Source organism: Xiphias gladius, chromosome 18 (assembly GCF_016859285.1).
Source record: "Xiphias gladius isolate SHS-SW01 ecotype Sanya breed wild chromosome 18, ASM1685928v1, whole genome shotgun sequence".
Taxonomy (NCBI): Eukaryota; Metazoa; Chordata; class Actinopteri; order Istiophoriformes; family Xiphiidae; genus Xiphias; species Xiphias gladius.
In genome coordinates, this window is record NC_053417.1 from 13,574,723 (window position 1) to 13,590,532 (window position 15,810).

At 40.0% G+C, this 15,810-nt stretch overlaps 1 protein-coding gene across 4 annotated transcripts; it reads left to right on the forward strand.

Moving 5' to 3' along the window:
* Nucleotides 1-227: 227 nt before the first annotated feature.
* sort1b (sortilin 1b) lies at nucleotides 228-15,777 on the forward strand. 4 transcript variants are annotated; one of them, XM_040152810.1, is made up of 20 exons: nucleotides 228-546; nucleotides 2,169-2,228; nucleotides 2,460-2,533; nucleotides 2,655-2,757; nucleotides 2,922-3,083; nucleotides 3,507-3,580; nucleotides 4,686-4,735; nucleotides 5,146-5,273; nucleotides 5,899-6,043; nucleotides 6,746-6,901; nucleotides 7,398-7,504; nucleotides 7,751-7,853; nucleotides 7,961-8,132; nucleotides 9,395-9,585; nucleotides 9,754-9,943; nucleotides 10,405-10,521; nucleotides 11,598-11,706; nucleotides 11,833-11,945; nucleotides 12,150-12,279; nucleotides 13,428-15,777. In XM_040152810.1, exons 1-20 carry the CDS (start codon nucleotides 274-276, stop codon nucleotides 13,440-13,442), a joined length of 2,472 nt encoding a protein of 823 aa, XP_040008744.1. In that variant the 5' UTR covers nucleotides 228-273; the 3' UTR covers nucleotides 13,443-15,777. The 4 variants fall into 4 exon arrangements, with proteins under 4 accessions (XP_040008744.1, XP_040008747.1, XP_040008745.1 ...); XM_040152813.1 differs by lacking the exon at nucleotides 228-546 and adding an exon at nucleotides 595-613 and having other exon boundaries at nucleotides 13,428-15,774; XM_040152811.1 differs by lacking the exon at nucleotides 228-546 and adding an exon at nucleotides 660-807 and having other exon boundaries at nucleotides 13,428-15,774.
* Nucleotides 15,778-15,810: the final 33 nt, after the last annotated feature.

Here is a 15,810-nt window from a genome sequence, read left to right on the forward strand (position 1 = left end):
AATTTACAAAATTGGGATTTTTTTTTCCTCCCCGTGTTTTGATATTTTTTGGCTCCTGCGCGCGGAAACAGTCGGAGCTCCGAGGGCTCTCCGTGTTTTCACAGCCCGAAATAGTCGGTGTCAGGAGGACTAGTGTTTTGTTGATGTCATCCGCGACAGAGCTGTAGCGACCTTCAATTACCAGGCAAGACCGGGACAAATAAAGACTCGGTTTTGGGGTGTTTTTTTTTTTTCTATGTTTTGTTTTTTTGGACGGTGACACTAGCAACGAGGATGAGACTTTTGCTGCGCTGTGTCCTGCTATTATCTGTTTCCACTTTCGCAGCCGGTCTCGATTTTCAGCCGGGACCCAGACCCTCCGGACGGTCGGTTTTTGTGAGGCATTCAAACGCCGAGGAGAAAGCTGCGAAGCTCGCAAAGAGGTCTCTGCCCGCATGGCTGGCCGCATCACCGAATCACAAGATCAGACGGAGGAGCGCCGAGCAGGGCGACTCCTGCAGTGCTCTTCACGGGCATGACACCAAGTTAGCAGACAACACCCACCGTGTAAGTTACCGCCCGAGGTCCTGTTACACTTCATACGTCTGACAATTAAAAGAGAGACGATACGCAGGTGCTAACCAGGTGCACGAATAGGCCCTAATCAGCTGTTCCTAGCCACTGGTGGGCTGTTTTCCATTCAGCCGTGAGCCCCGAAGCTCGGGATAACTGCTAGATGGAAGATATTACACTGTAGATTTTTTTTTTTTCCTATTGTAAGAAGCAATTAAAACATCACGTGTCATCGAAAGGACCCGTAGAGTCTAGGTTCAGGCATTTCCAACACATTTTGCCAAGCTCAAAAAGCCATGTCTTTCTGATGGCTAGCACGTCAGAGCAGGCGAAATTATTATTTTTTTCTTTCACATTTGGTGCAGTGTAGTGAAACTGTAACAACGCCTGCTTTCCTTATACTCTGAAACCTGCGCAGGCTCCACGGAAGCCCCACCAAACCTCTCAAATGCTCCATTAATGGCTGTGACCTATATCCCATTCCTGTTCGAGCGTGCAGCTGTATTATGTATTTGAGGATCTGCATTTGCTCTCCGCCTGGCTGATGGGAATCTGAGTGCTGACATCAAAATTGGCCCAGGGAAACCCTTGTGACTGGCTGTGTGGTAGTTATTTTCTAATTAAAAGCTGCGTGTGTAGGGACGTGAATGCAGGTAGCAAGCAGGGAGTCTGTTAAGAAACAGAAATGCAATATTTTGTTTTTACTTGCACTTAAATCCTGGAGAGAAGAGAATTTAGCCAGGAGGAGAAAGCCCCCAATTCTGTACCACGTAAAATATCTACGCAGCTGTGCACTGCTCTCCTCAAAACAAACAGGAGGCTGACCCCAGCAGAGTCCTTAGCCGCTTATATGTCTAGCCTCTCATTTCCATGTGGTCAACTTTGCATTGCAGTCTTTGTATACTTGGCCTCAGTAATCTAAAGTCGACAGAATTCCGAGAGGCTCAGCCTTGTCTTTCCCCCTGGTGGTTTCTGCTGCAGGTCCCGCTGGTAGTGGAGCTGCTTACAGCATGAGCTGCCGAAAGAGACCTGCCTTGAAAAGTTTGTGAACGTCCACACAGTTGAAGAGTGATAGGCCACAGAATGGAATTCAGAACTTGGGACTTTTATTTCAAGTAGCAGGACTCTCTCGGAAAATGAAAGCAAACGTGCCTTTGTTAGAGCAACACTGCTAAATTGACTTGATTTGCACAAAATTATCACCAGAGTGAAAATTTGATTCTTAACGTGGTGTTCAGTAGTTGTTTTCAGAAGTCTTGGCTGATAACAGTTGCCTTGAAGCCTCATGCTTTTTGAAATGCTTGCCTGTCCTGATAAGTGGGGCTTCACTTTTTACACTTTACCGTCTATGCTTGAACACGTGGTGAGGGGAAAGGCTCCGCCAGTCAAAGCAAAAATACAAACTGGAGGCTAAATTCACAAATAGGCTTTGACTGCAGTTTATAATTGTGTGGTCAGTTGGTCTCTGTGGCCTTTTCATTTTTGGCTGTTGCTCTCATAATGCTGTATTAATCACAATGTTATTTAGACCCACCTCTGGACTAATGCTGTGATTTTTCATATGTTTATTTTTAACATATTTTCATACATGAACATGTTTTTGCTACTTTTCACAGTATACCTTCAATGACCTGAGTGGTTCAGTGTCACTGGCCTGGGTTGGAGATGGCACAGGGGTGAGTCCTACGCTCGTGTCCATTTGCACCTAACATGTCTCTCATGCAGTGCTGCTCCACTGTGACATGAGTAGGACAAACTCGGACTGATTACTCGGTGAACTATATGAAATTGACAGGGTAGTCTTCCTGGATAGATTACGTAATGAGTTCCCTCACATCAGGGTCTCGTGGGCATTAGTAAATGATCCACCCTCCACTTTCTTCAAGCTGAACCTTCTTTCTTGGCAGGTCATCCTGGCTTTGACGACTTTTCAGGTGCCCTTCTTCATGATAAGACTTGGGCAGTCCAAACTCTATCGAAGGTAAGTCATATGACATCACCTGTTTTTTGTTGTTTGTTTTTTTTTTTTTTAAAGAAAAAGAAAAAGTACAGTGTTTGTATATGATTTGCATATAATTTGGCTGCAACCATTTGTCTACCAGTGAGAACTATGGGAAGTCATTTCAGGATGTCACCAACCTCATCAACAACACCTTCATCCGATCAGAGTTTGGCATCGCTATTGGCCCCGAGAACTCTGGGAAGGTAAGTCATGTTCTGATCAAGTCCTCAGCACATTCACTTTATGTGCTCATCTGGAGTTTTCACAAGTCTAGTGCTACTATAATGTTTGCCCACTGTAAAGGACCTTTAACATCCTATCATCTTATTTGGCTTCATCAGTCTGAATTCTGGATTCTGGATTACAGGTGATCCTGACAGGCGATGTGTCCGGAGGTCATAGATCTCGGATCTTTGTCTCTGACGACTTTGGAAAAAGTTTCACCCACAGGGACCTGCCCTTCATCCCCCTGATGCAGATCACATACAACCCTGACAATTCCAAAGTGCTGCTGGTCCTCAGCAACAATGTTAGTAGTGAATGCTGAGCTGTATGTTGTTTGGAAAATCACCAGTTTAGATGTCAGCTAGCCTCACAGAGATAATAGCATAAGATTTTATATAAACTTGAAAACTCCAGTTTTGTATGTGGGGATCTCAGATTAGTAGTAGTATTAAATTTGTTATTAATTTAAGAGGGCGAATCACCTTTTTCATGGCCTGTTGTAACACCCCTTAAGCAAAGGCCACCATCTCACTTCCTGATAGCAAGAAGACTCCCATTGGTCAATCATCTTTACGTGTTTGCACAGACTACATTTATTAACAGGGCTGTTGTGTTAATGAGCAGGTGTATTATACCAAGTTCTGTTTGACCTGTGTAAACAGTGGTGTCATTGCAGGTGAACTGTGAGTTAATCATTTAAGAAATCTTTTTTTTTTTTTTTTTTCAGAATGAAATGTGGCTGTCTGAAGATTTTGGCAGCAACTGGAAAAAGGTCCATGACATGGTGTGTCTGGTGAAGTGGTAAGAGACAAGACAAACCAATGATATAAGTCCCTTAGTCAGTTTGACAGTGAAAAAACGCTAGTGTTATTCAATATTCCCACGAGTCTGTGTCTCAGTGAAATATTTCTATTCAGTGATTGTAGGAAGGAGTGGAGGAACTCCATTCTTATTGGTCTGGTATGTAGCAAAGATTTAAAAAAAAAAAAAGATATGCTATTTGTGAGTCAGTTGTCCTTTCTTTCATTTTAGTTCCTTCATCAAGCTAATTATTGCAGGTAATGGAGGGCAGTGGAGTTCCACCTCTCTTTGCTGTGCTTTATTGGTGTGTTTTGACTTGTTCACAGTTCTGCTAATGTACTCTCCTTTGCTGGTAGTTGGAGGATTTTAATTAAAATTAATTAGCCTGAGACATGTTCACAGCTTTACTCTCAAGACTTTTGTTGTTGCTGCACCTTTGCAAATAAGGTTAAACTCTAAAACTGTATTGCAGTCAATGTTTGTTTGACTAGCTCTGTTGAGGCCAAGCCCTCGCAGCACTCTTGTTGTTTTGGAGGCACTTCCTGGTATTTATCACCTAGTAACCTTTGCAGCTCTGAATATCTTTTCAGTTTGAGTTTTAAGGCTGTGATTTCAAGGTCATTTTGTCTGAGAAAACTGTATGTACAAAACACACTTCCTGAAACATAACCTTTTTATCAGAATCCCAAAAGATGCTGTACTGAGCCGGCTGCAGGAAAATGGGTCATTATCAACTGGGGCAGTTTTCTGATGTCAAAACACAGCATTCAAAAGACAGAGTTCTGAAGGGCATGTCTGTACGCTGGTTGTATTTGATAAGCCATGTCATGTGATGCTTACTTTCAAAACTAAGTGTTGTGGGAATAGATGGAGAATGTATAAAGAATCCTGTATGAGAACCGGTTTCTTCCCTGATGCAGGAATGCTCCTCAGCATTTCGCAGCCTGACTTTGTTGTTTACTGAGATGTAAGCACACGGAGAACTATCAAAGCCTTATCAACAAAGCAATCTACATCTATTTTGCTAAGATGTCCTTGACTGTGTGGACTCCAATGTGCATGTCTACATATCTGAAATTCTCTGTACTTTCCACTGTGATTCTAGGGGAAGGAAAAATACCATCTTCTTTACAGCCAGCCTCAACGGGTCCTGCAGTAAGTGATCCCCTCTTTAAGCAAAACCTGAAATGATAAATGACCATGTGACTCTTCAAACCAGAACTGCATTTGACCTAGTTAATTTATGTATTTATATGTAGATTACTGAGGAGCAGTACATGGAGTATATTGTCTTTCTCAAGTTTAAAAGATAAGCATCTATGTGCTCCTATTGAGACCTCTATTTTCCATTGATTAGCTGGATTTGGATTGGATTATGAATGAAAAGATTGAAATGAGAAATGGTATCAATATGAGAGGTGATCCTGGCCAGAGGAAGAAAGTATTTATATCCTTTTATTCTTCTTAAATGCTCTATGTAGCTTTTAGTTGCACTTGTGGATTTGCATACATTTATTTTCCTTTTATTTCTAAGTGTTACTTTTTTTTTTTTTTTTTTTGGTCAGGTGATCGGGGAATGCTCGAATTGAGGAGGACTACAGACTATGGTAAAACCATCAAGACTGTCGCCAGTAAGATCTACTCTTTTGGCCTGGGTGGACGCTTCCTCTTTGCCTCTGTAATGACAGGCAAGGTAAATAGCAGTAGGCCCAAATCGTGGCAGTAAAGACACAAGATCATGCATCCAGAGGCAAAATATTTATTGTTAAAACCTTTGTGTTTACAGTAAGTAGTTGTGAGGTGAGACATAACATGCTGTACCTCCAGACTGTTCTGATGACATTGAATTTCAAATTATCAGTGTTTTTTTTTTTTTGTAGCACTGATGTTTGTAAAATAGATATTTTTCTATTCTGCATGTGTGGTTTAAAAGAGAAGTCACTGAGTACGTGTCAGGTTGGAGTAAATATGGGGTAGTATGCTAATAGTCACAACTGGAGAGGAAATGCTAACACTAAATAACACGATAGTGCACACGCTCATGTTTCTCCCTCAGTACTGACCATATTTACTGAAATGCATACATGAATGCTTTGCTATATGTATTGTTACACTCAAAATATGTAGTTTCCAGGACACACTGCACCGTGTGCATTCGTCTGCATGGCTCTGTTCCTTTTTCTTTGCCTGGTTTTATAGATTTAATCTAGTTAATTTGGGTGAAGTAATTTAACTCTAAACCGTTCTTTTTCCCACCGCTGTTCTGTCTTTCTCTCTCTCTTCTTCTTTTTCTTTCTTTACCGCCTCTTTCTCTGCAGGGGACTCTGAGGATGATCCACGTGTCGGTGGACCAGGGTGAGACATGGAACATGGCCCAGCTGCCCCCTGTTGGCCACGAGCAGTTCTACTCCATCCTGGCAGCCAACGATGAAATGGTCTTCATGCATGTTGACGAGCCAGGAGGTCGGTCCATATTGTAGAACAAAGCAGTAATGATATTTAAGAGTAGGAGACCGACAGTGCGTTAGATCCTGTAGAGAATGTAATTCAAAAAATGGTAATTACATGTGTGTCAGATGTGAACAAGGGTGGAGATGCAGGTTTGGGACTTTTACTCTTGTGAGGGGCAACAGTGTGGTTTTGTGAACATAAATTTGAAAATAATTTTGGTCCAAAGTATTCGGACAACCTTGCCAACTCAAATTGATGTACTTTTGTTTTCAGGCTGTTTTTCACAGTTTGAACCAGGCAACTTGTTTGCTATGAACGAAAATTTAATTTTTTTTAATTTTTTCTTTTGGGATGAAGTAGAACACAGACTGCGAGCCAGGCCCTACCACCCAACATCAGTGGCCAACCTCACTAATGCCCTTTTACCTAATGGGGATGCATATCCCTGCAGGCAGATTCCCAAATCTTTTGGAAAGCCTTCCCAAAAAGAGTGGAGGCTGTTATAGCAGCATATTAATGTGTGTAATGTTTGGGTGTCCACATACTTTGGCCATGTAGTGAACTTGCACCATATAAACTCAAGGGTCTCATTGTCCATTATTATCATCAGTACATTATTTCCTATCACCAGCATGTTCAAATTCATTAATTTTGAATTTACTCTCAGTAAGTATGATCTTGTTGGTGTTCTTTTTCTCTTTTATTTGTCCATAGATACAGGCTTTGGTACCATATATGTATCAGATGACCGGGGCACTGTGTACTCCAAGTCACTGGAGCGGCACCTTTATACCACAACAGGGGGTGATACAGACTTCACTAATGTCACCTCCCTGCGTGGAGTTTTCATCACCAGTGTCCTGGGTGAAGGTAGCTCTAAACATGTGTCTGTGCTTTGATAAATGAATAGCAACACATGCCTGTACTCAAATTCCCCTAGAAAACACACACACACACATTACTTCTCCATTACATACCGGAGCGGAGGCGTTAGGTAAATATTTAATTAGCTGCTTTCTGTCTGAAGCCGCTGGCTGACACTGTAGCAGAAATAACTCACATCACCAGCTAAATGTTAACTCCATCATGTCTGCGCCTCTCTGTATTTTCGGTTGAAAAATCCCTTCTGTCTATCTCCTTATATTTTAATCTACTCTTTTTCTCACTTCCACTCTTCTACATGACCATTCTGTGGTTACATAATTGCCAGGGCAGTATGAGTCTGATTCTTGCATTGCTAACTCTTGCTTACTTGTAATTTTGCAGTAACTGATTTGAAGCTTTATTTGCACACACTGTTTCTGGATAGCTGTATCAGCTAAACATTTAAGACTATCTGTAAATGTTTCTTGTCTTGTTGTTCCAGGGGACTCTGTGCAGTCTGTGGTGTCCTTTGATCAGGGAGGGGAATGGGTTCCTTTGAGGAAACCTGCCAACAGCAAGTGTGATGCTACCGCCAAGGACCCAGACAAGGTTAAAAAAAAAAAAAAAAAAAGAGAGGAAACTGGTTTGTTCTTTAGAAAAAACAAAGATAAAAAAGTTGATCAATCGTGATGAAAACTGTTTCCTGTTGTAAGTTGAAGTGTCAGATTGCATTCTGTTTACAAGAATTGAGTTTTGCATTGCATTGCTATGAAAGCCAAACACAATGCATGTATCATGGCAATGTTGGTTATTTTTAGTCCAGATACCAAATTCTGATTGTGTTTATGCTTACAGTGCAGCCTCCACATCCACGCAGCCTACAGTACTGCTATGAGACTGAATGTCCCCATGCTGCCTCTGAGTGAACCAAATGCTGTGGGTCTCATTTTAGCTCATGGTAATTCTCAGTTCACAGCTTTCATACCAAATTTGTTTTCCACAAATATCGAAGTTTTGTGTGAGGTATAATGGAAGTTTTTTATCTGGATAAACATATTTCAACAGGGAGTGTTGGTGATGCCATCTCAGTGATGAGGCCTGATGTGTATGTGTCTGATGATGGAGGGTACACTTGGATAAAGGGCCTCAATGGACCTCATCACTACGCCATTCTGGACTCTGGAGGGCTGCTGGTGGCTGTGGAGCACACCCCCACTCAACCTGTCAAAACGATCAAGTGAGTTACAGTTATAGGGAACAGAGGAGTTTGGGTTTGAGTTTGACATGTATTAGCTGATACAAGGAGAAGTCTGTTTTTACTTTTCTATGTGTTTTTATATGTTGAATTAAATTTCAATTCACTGTAACAGACCTTTTTCACAGCAAACATTTGGAGTTGTCATAGTAGGAAAACCACAGATGTTACTAATAACATTACCGATGGCTTTACTCTATTCAAATATCTCACTAAGCCACAACAGTGTACAGTGAGCCAGCATGCTAAATACCAAGACCCTGAATCTGAAGTGCTCAATGTATTTCAGCCGTCATTCATTTGATTATGTACACCTGTGCTTTTCCTACTGTGACGTGTCAAATGTTTTCAATGAAAAAGACCTATTGAGCTGTCAACTCACGGACTTCCTCAATTACAACGAAGACAGTAAGATTTTCTTAAGCCCCGTTAAATAATGTTAGCAGGATAATATTGTATAGCTTCATTTTCTGTGCTGGTTTCATGAGAACTCTAATATGCTAATTAAAGTACTCAAACACTGTGATTAGCTCAGATCTACAGATCCAATGAAGGAAGAAAAGCCACTAAAAATATGTCTACTGATGTATTTACTGCCTTACTGTCCGGTTTGAATTCTAATCTCACTCTCTATAGATACTAACTGGAGTGAAAAGTAAAAAACAGAAATACAATTAAATACATTCCAAATTGAACAGCAGTAAATGGTCGTTTTCTTAAACTGTAGCTACTTTGTTGTTGTAGTTGTGAACTGCAATAGAAAAAAGGTGTTTTTGATAGTTTTTCTTCAAAAACTACAATAATAAAATCATCATATAATCTGTAATTGAACAGTGTAAATAGCAATTAGACTAACATTGTAAAATTATATAAATCAAATTTATGTACAGGTGTTTCTATTTCATGTATTCTACACATCATCATATTTAATTTAACTTCTGTTTACTGCATGGTTCTTGTAAAGTATGACATGGGCTGTAAGTGATGGTGTGTCTCAATCTAATCTGTCTCTAATCAAAACCCTCTGTCTTTGTTTAGATTAATACAAAATGTTAAAATCGATATTATATAAAAGCAATAGCACACTTGAAGCCAGCTTTGTGCCTTCTTAACACCATAGCTGGGCAGATATCTTATTCAAGCCACTCCTTCTCCTATGTTATTGCTTTACTTTCAAGTTTCTTGGGCTTATGCTGATGCTTGTACACTTTTTTTTTTTTTTTGTACAAACAATGTCCTGACAGGTTTTCTACTGATGAAGGACAGTGCTGGGGTGTGTACAACTTCACCGAAGACCCCATCTACTTTACTGGGCTGGCGTCAGAGCCGGGCGCTCGCTCTATGAATGTCAGTATCTGGGGCTACAGAGATTCCCTCCTCAGCCAGTACTGGATCTCCATTACCATTGACTTCAGGGATCTTCTCACCAGAGACTGTGAGTGACACGATTTAAAAAATAAATAAATAAATAAATAAAATTAAAAAAAAAAAAAAAAAGATTTTAATGTGCTCATGTAAATTTAGAGATATTTTGGTCAATATTTTGTGATTTGTTTTGTTTGGGATTATATGTGAACAGATTCCAAAATATTGATGTTTTTAGGTGACGACAAGGACTATGTGCAGTGGCTGGCCCACTCAGATGACATCAGCGACCCCAACGATGGTTGCATGCTGGGCTACAAAGAGAGGTTCCTGCGTCTCAGAAAGGACTCTGTTTGCTGGAACGGACGAGATTACCAGGTCAACACCCAGCCAGCCCCGTGTCCATGCACTTTGGATGACTTCCTGTGGTAAGACTTTGACCTGCATGCTCAAAATGTCAAACTCAACCAACCAGTTACATCAGATTAGATGTGGCGGGATAATGTTAGATTTAAACTTAATTTAGGTGAATGATAACAGCTCTTATGTACTTAAGCTTCTGTTCTAGGAAGACACCACCGTATCCTGCTGAATGAAAAGTGCAAATTGGCTATAAATGTTTTTGATGACAGTAGATAATTCAAATTTCATTAAAAGCTGTTACTGGATGGACTGGATGCAGTTTCATCCATACAGTTCACATTAAACATGCCAAACTGGTATCAAATAGCAGTGTGAAAGTATCCTGGGTCGGATTTTTCCTGTAGGTAAAAATAAATTGTGCCTTCAAACACAACTCAGAAAAGTGCAAGTACAGAGCCGAACAACTGGACATTTGCAGACAACAAGAGTAAATGTAAGTTATTTCTTCCAACCTTGCCTGTTGCAGTGACTTCGGATACTACCGTCAAGAGAACAGCTCAGAATGTGTAGAGCAGCCGGACCTGAAAGGGAAAGTGCTAGAGTTCTGTCTGCACGGCAAAGAGGAGCAACTGCAGACTAGTGGGTAAGGCTCCAGCTTCATCCTCCGCGTCCGGCAGATCTCTGCGTGTCACTGTTGCTTGGTTAACACTGGATTATTATTTAATATCAGTCAGTTATTGAAAATAATATCATCCCATAAACAGACAGTGTCTCTGTGACAACAGGTAGGACGTAGCAGTGAATGTGCTGACCCACCCCTTTGATCATCCATGCCACATGACTTGCCTTAACATTTCTGTAACTTTCTAGTTTGCTTGGTAATTATCTTTATTTATTGTGTACTATCTTGGCCAGAGTCTTACCTGAATAGTGGTAGTGATAAAATGTTTTTTGCAAAAATTTTGCAGCAATGGTATTGAATAATTTTGATTCCTTCTAGTCCATTTATTTACGTCCAGTATTAAAACACATACTAGGTAGATATGCCACATTTTTTTTTGGTAGAGAGAGTGAGAGAACATTGCCCTCAGTGTTTTTCCGAGTCAGAGGAGACAAGTGATGAGAATGAGGAGGTATCTGTCATGCAGAGAGCAGTCAGGGGAAGCAGATGAGGCTGAGAGTGAGTCTCATGTTTTCACTGTGGAAGAGTGAACGCTGACCAAAAATGAAAATACAGTTTTTGGTAAATGGTGTTTGTGACACTACACACATACTGACTTGATAGAAAATTATTAATTGTTACACTGTATCTGCAGAATCCAGTTAAAATGTTATGTACAGTAGGTTGGGTAAGCTGTTGTATCGATACAGATGAATTAAGAATGTAAAAAATTAACACTGAGTACAGTAACTGAACTGTTTTAGACTAATTTACCTTTGAAAGAGCAAGTTATTTTAGCTTGTGTCAGAAGCAAAAAAAAAGAATATAGTGTTTTTTAATCTAAAAGTATTTAAACCATCTTATTTGCTGTTTGATATTAAAAGCTTAATACGGTTAATAAAAGCTTACTAAAGCTAACTGGGCCAAAAATGACTTCTTCCTCTTTTTTTTTCTTCTTTTTTTTTCTTTCAACTTTTTAAGTGATATGAATGAGAATCTGCTATCATTCACTCTTGCTTGAGCAATAATAACATTAACAATGTGCTCTTGGTCCACAGCTACAGGAAAATCCCTGGAGATAAGTGTGAGGGAGGAGAGATGCCTGAGCGTAAAGAGATTGACCTCAGTAAGAGGTGTGTGAGTGACCTGGTGGGCCCAGAACTTCTGGTCAGTACTTCTGCTTACTAAGACGTCATGAAAATGTTATGAACATAGATTTGGCCATGCTGCATGCTTACTTACAGTATATCTGTTACTGTTTTACCTGTTTTATTTCTGCTGTTATGTTTACAGATAGACAATCACTCCTCCAAGTCTGTACCCATTGTGATAACAATCATCATCGTCATGCTGCTGAGCATAGCAGCAGGAGTTGTCTTTGTCAAGAAATATGTCTGTGGTGGCAGGTTAGTGTATCTTTTTGCCCATATTTATAGTCCAGTTCCTAACCGAAACCTGTCCAGAGGAGAACACGTCCAGGATAGCGAACTATATGTTGACTTAAGTTGAGTTAGCACTTTTCCTTTCCTGGCTTCATGGTGTTTTATGAGTCAGATGAGTTTTTCATTTGATTTTAAGTGACCTGACAATATTTTGAATGTGCCTCTCAGGTTCTTGGTTCACAGATACTCTGTGCTGCAGCAGCATGTTGAAGACAATGCAGCTGAGGGGATAGATGAACCGCTCGAGACCAACCACACTCAAAACGGCAAGATAGAGTTTCATGACGATTCGGATGAGGTACAGTGGAACTATTTTCCTCCCTCGTATACAGGCAAAGATAGAAACATTGGTACCAGGCTTTCCTTCAACAACTGGGCCACACACCTTCATGCTTAAGACAAATAACCTAGTAATACTTTCTCTGATAATGAATAGTCAATATTAAGAACACAAGAGAATAATTGTTACTGTTAAATCACCTCTAGAAACTTTCCGATGCTCAGCTGCGATTTATCTAAATACAGATGAAGAGTTAGGACTGGGGGGAAATTGTGTCTTTGCTTGGGTTTATCAGTGCAGAAACAAAACCTTTGCATGTTGTGGGCCTCATTTATCAACCTCTTAAACATTCACAACCCTACAGGAAACCGTGGTGTGCCACTGTGCACACCTAAATGTACAGGCCCACCGCCTGCTGTGAGAGCTGAACTTGTCTTATATAAGCACTGCAGGTGTAGAAAGGAATAGAACATAATCATAGCACACCAATACAGGATTGTGGAAGCCGATATTGATATTTCAGATTTTAAAATGATAACAAAATCTTAGCTCTTATTCATTATCTTACATAACACAAACAAACACTTTTTAAGGATCCCTTGCATGTGCTTTTTAAAGAACTGTGACCAACATACGTGCTGAGCAGGACTTTTGTCAGTGCTCGCTGACAGACAAACTATGTAATAGTGACACTGTTTCTAAATTACCTCACACATATCTTTGGCATGGCTTGACTGCAGTTTTCTTGTTACTTATTTGCCTGCCTATTTGCCTGCCTATATGCCCGTAGCTGATACATTATCCTGGACACTCAGCTAGAATCAGGAGTGTGGGAGGAGATAGTCATGCTTTGCAGCTCTGTACTCCAAATGTTTGTCTATGCACTGTTTGCACCTTCCGGTTTTCTCAAAAGTGAAACAAGATCAAAATGCAGCAGTAAGCAGTCCAATTTAAGAGGACGTTATGCATTGTAACTGGGTTTTCAGTATCAGAGCATTATTTTGCATTATTGCTACAATGTTATAACATCAACATGAACTTACCTATAAGTAGGTCACTTGGGTAATCGGGTTAGGTGTGTGTAAACATGACCACAATGGTTTCTTGTTTGCTAGGCCGTGTTGGCTTTGACTTCACTGGTATGCTGTTTTCTTCTCTTTGCACAGGACCTGCTTGAATAGGAGGCACAACCTGTCATGCAACTAAGTAACAGGTTTCCAGTCCACCCCGTGGCGGGCCGCTGTTCCTGTCACACTTGTCCCCAGCTCCTTCTTCCTTTCACCCTCTAGTATGACCTTTGGCCTCAGCTACCAGACGAACAGTCTGTGTCACTCTGCTGTCATCTGTGAAGTATAATGAATGTATGGAGGCGTCCTGGGACTAATGCACAGTTGAGGAGAACTAAGGAGATCTTGTAGTGATGTGCTTCAGTTATTCTATTGAGTTTGAATCTCCAAGTTAAATGAAGAACTTATGCAGTAATTTGAACTGCTGACAGAGCCAGAGTAATGGTTTTAAGGCAAAGCTATTGGTAGAAATCCACCACCATTGCATTATGGGTCCGGCCTCTCCCATCACCTGGGAGTGCTCCTGGAAATACTGTTGAAGATCTTTGTCCTTTTTCGCATGCATGTGTAGATAAACCTGTTTTTTTATTTTGTTTTTTTTTTTGTTTTTTTTTTGTTTTTTTTGCCATTTTTGATGTGTTATCAATTTGGATGGTGTTAAAAAGATTGCTGTTGTAAGCTGGTAAATAGTTCTCCCAAACCACTAGAGTCTTACTCCCTACTTTTAATGAAGCATTTGTTGGTCAAAAAGCGTGCCCCGGACACCCAAGAATATGTAAATTTGAGGTTTTCAGCCTCCTTTCTTGGCATTGATTTGTGAAATCCCTTGTTGTAGTCTGTACTTGGAAAACAAGCCTGCATACTTTTTGGTACTCCATGGCGTTGAGATCCATGGTCAAAGTAATAAGACACAAGTGGACATTTCCATTTGCATTAGGTTTGATAGCAATAAGATGTTTAGATCCAGTATATCATGCACGTTAAATAATCCTATTGGCACAATATCTCTAAAGTCTCCAGTTGTGCAATCCGATGAATGGAGACGTTTTTGCGTGAAACGCATTACGCGTCAGCGAATAGGGTGTTAAGGTGTGTCTGTTTAAAGACAGAATTTGTTGAAACATTAATGTCTGCAGTTCTAACTGCCTAAAGCACAAGGTCCTTTGTATGCTAAGAGTTTGTAGTTTAACATTTTTCCTAATTGTGACATAATGATTAATGTGATAATACTGTAATAGTCACTGTAGTCATATACAAGTCTTATTTATAATCATTCGAGCAGTTTTTGTACTAACAAACTTTTGAACTTCTGTGGCAAATGACAAAGATGTTAAGAAATGAAAGAAATAATTTTAGTTTGATAGTAAATGTCACAAATATTTTTTGCAACCCATTCAGATAACCCAACACATTCGTGTAATTTGGTGACAGAAACCCAGTTCAATGATGTAAATGTTGTATAGCATAATTAACACTAGCCTATTAGTTAATAGACATGGTTGTATAAGCTGCAACACTTTTTTTTTTTTTTTTTTGGTATTTGCATCTGAGATGGAGCAAGTACTCTAAATAACAGGGTTATTGAAAGTCTCTCATCTGTGTCTTTTACAGTAAATTGCTGTCTTCTTTTTAATCATCCTGATACTACTGTCATTTTGAAGCTAAACTGGGTTGGCCAATGCCTCTCAACAGATCTGTCATGCCAGATCACGTCAAATCTTACAGGATTTTTTTTTTTCTTCTTTTAAACATTTATTGCACAATCATTTGTCTGTCTTGTTTTAAATATGTTGCTTTCATACAGTCTTTATTTATTTGTGACTGGTAGGTTCAGAGTGCAGTAAACTGGATGTGGTTATGCAAGTGCCTGGTGTGAGGATATGATGTGAGGCCGTCCCAATGTGTGGCCAGCGTCTATCTACTGATGATTATTTATATCAACTAAGGTGTAATCAGTTTCATCCGGTATGTCAGCGACACCCCTTAGCCGTAATTGTTGGCCAAGATGAATCCCGGAGCAGTAAAGAACATGCCTGTTTCATATGGGCTGCCATTAAACTGCATGTTAACTCTCAGTAATATTTAAATCCACAGAGCTCTGTACAGAAAAAGGCCTACAATAGCCGGGTTGCTCTCTCTTTCCTGTCTTAGTGTGAGACTAAATTCTGGCTGTGATACTTTGACAAGAGTCAACTCAAATAAAAAAACACAGAACGGATACAGGGTCATTATGCAGCTGCTATACACTGGGAGGGACTCGCTGAGTTCTTATTTAATGAGGGTTTCTTGCATTAAGTGAGGGTAACACATTTTTCTTACAGTTTAAAATTGCTGTATAAATTAATGACTCATTGTGATGGTTCTGTAAATATACAAGGTTACATCTTTGTATCTGATATCTTTCTCTCCTGTATATTTGAGGCAATTTTCTTTGGGTTTGCCAATAAATTCATATGTTCCTCTGTTTTTGTTGGTCGATTCT

Coding starts and splice junctions, on each gene's coding strand:
- sort1b (XM_040152810.1), top strand. CDS start 274: ATGAGACTTTTGCTGCGCTGTGTCCTGCTATTATCTGTTTCCACTTTC. Junction 4,736..5,145: donor CAGCCTCAACGGGTCCTGCA/GTAAGTGATCCC, acceptor TTTTTTGGTCAG/GTGATCGGGGAATGCTCGAA. Junction 9,586..9,753: donor GGATCTTCTCACCAGAGACT/GTGAGTGACACG, acceptor TGATGTTTTTAG/GTGACGACAAGGACTATGTG.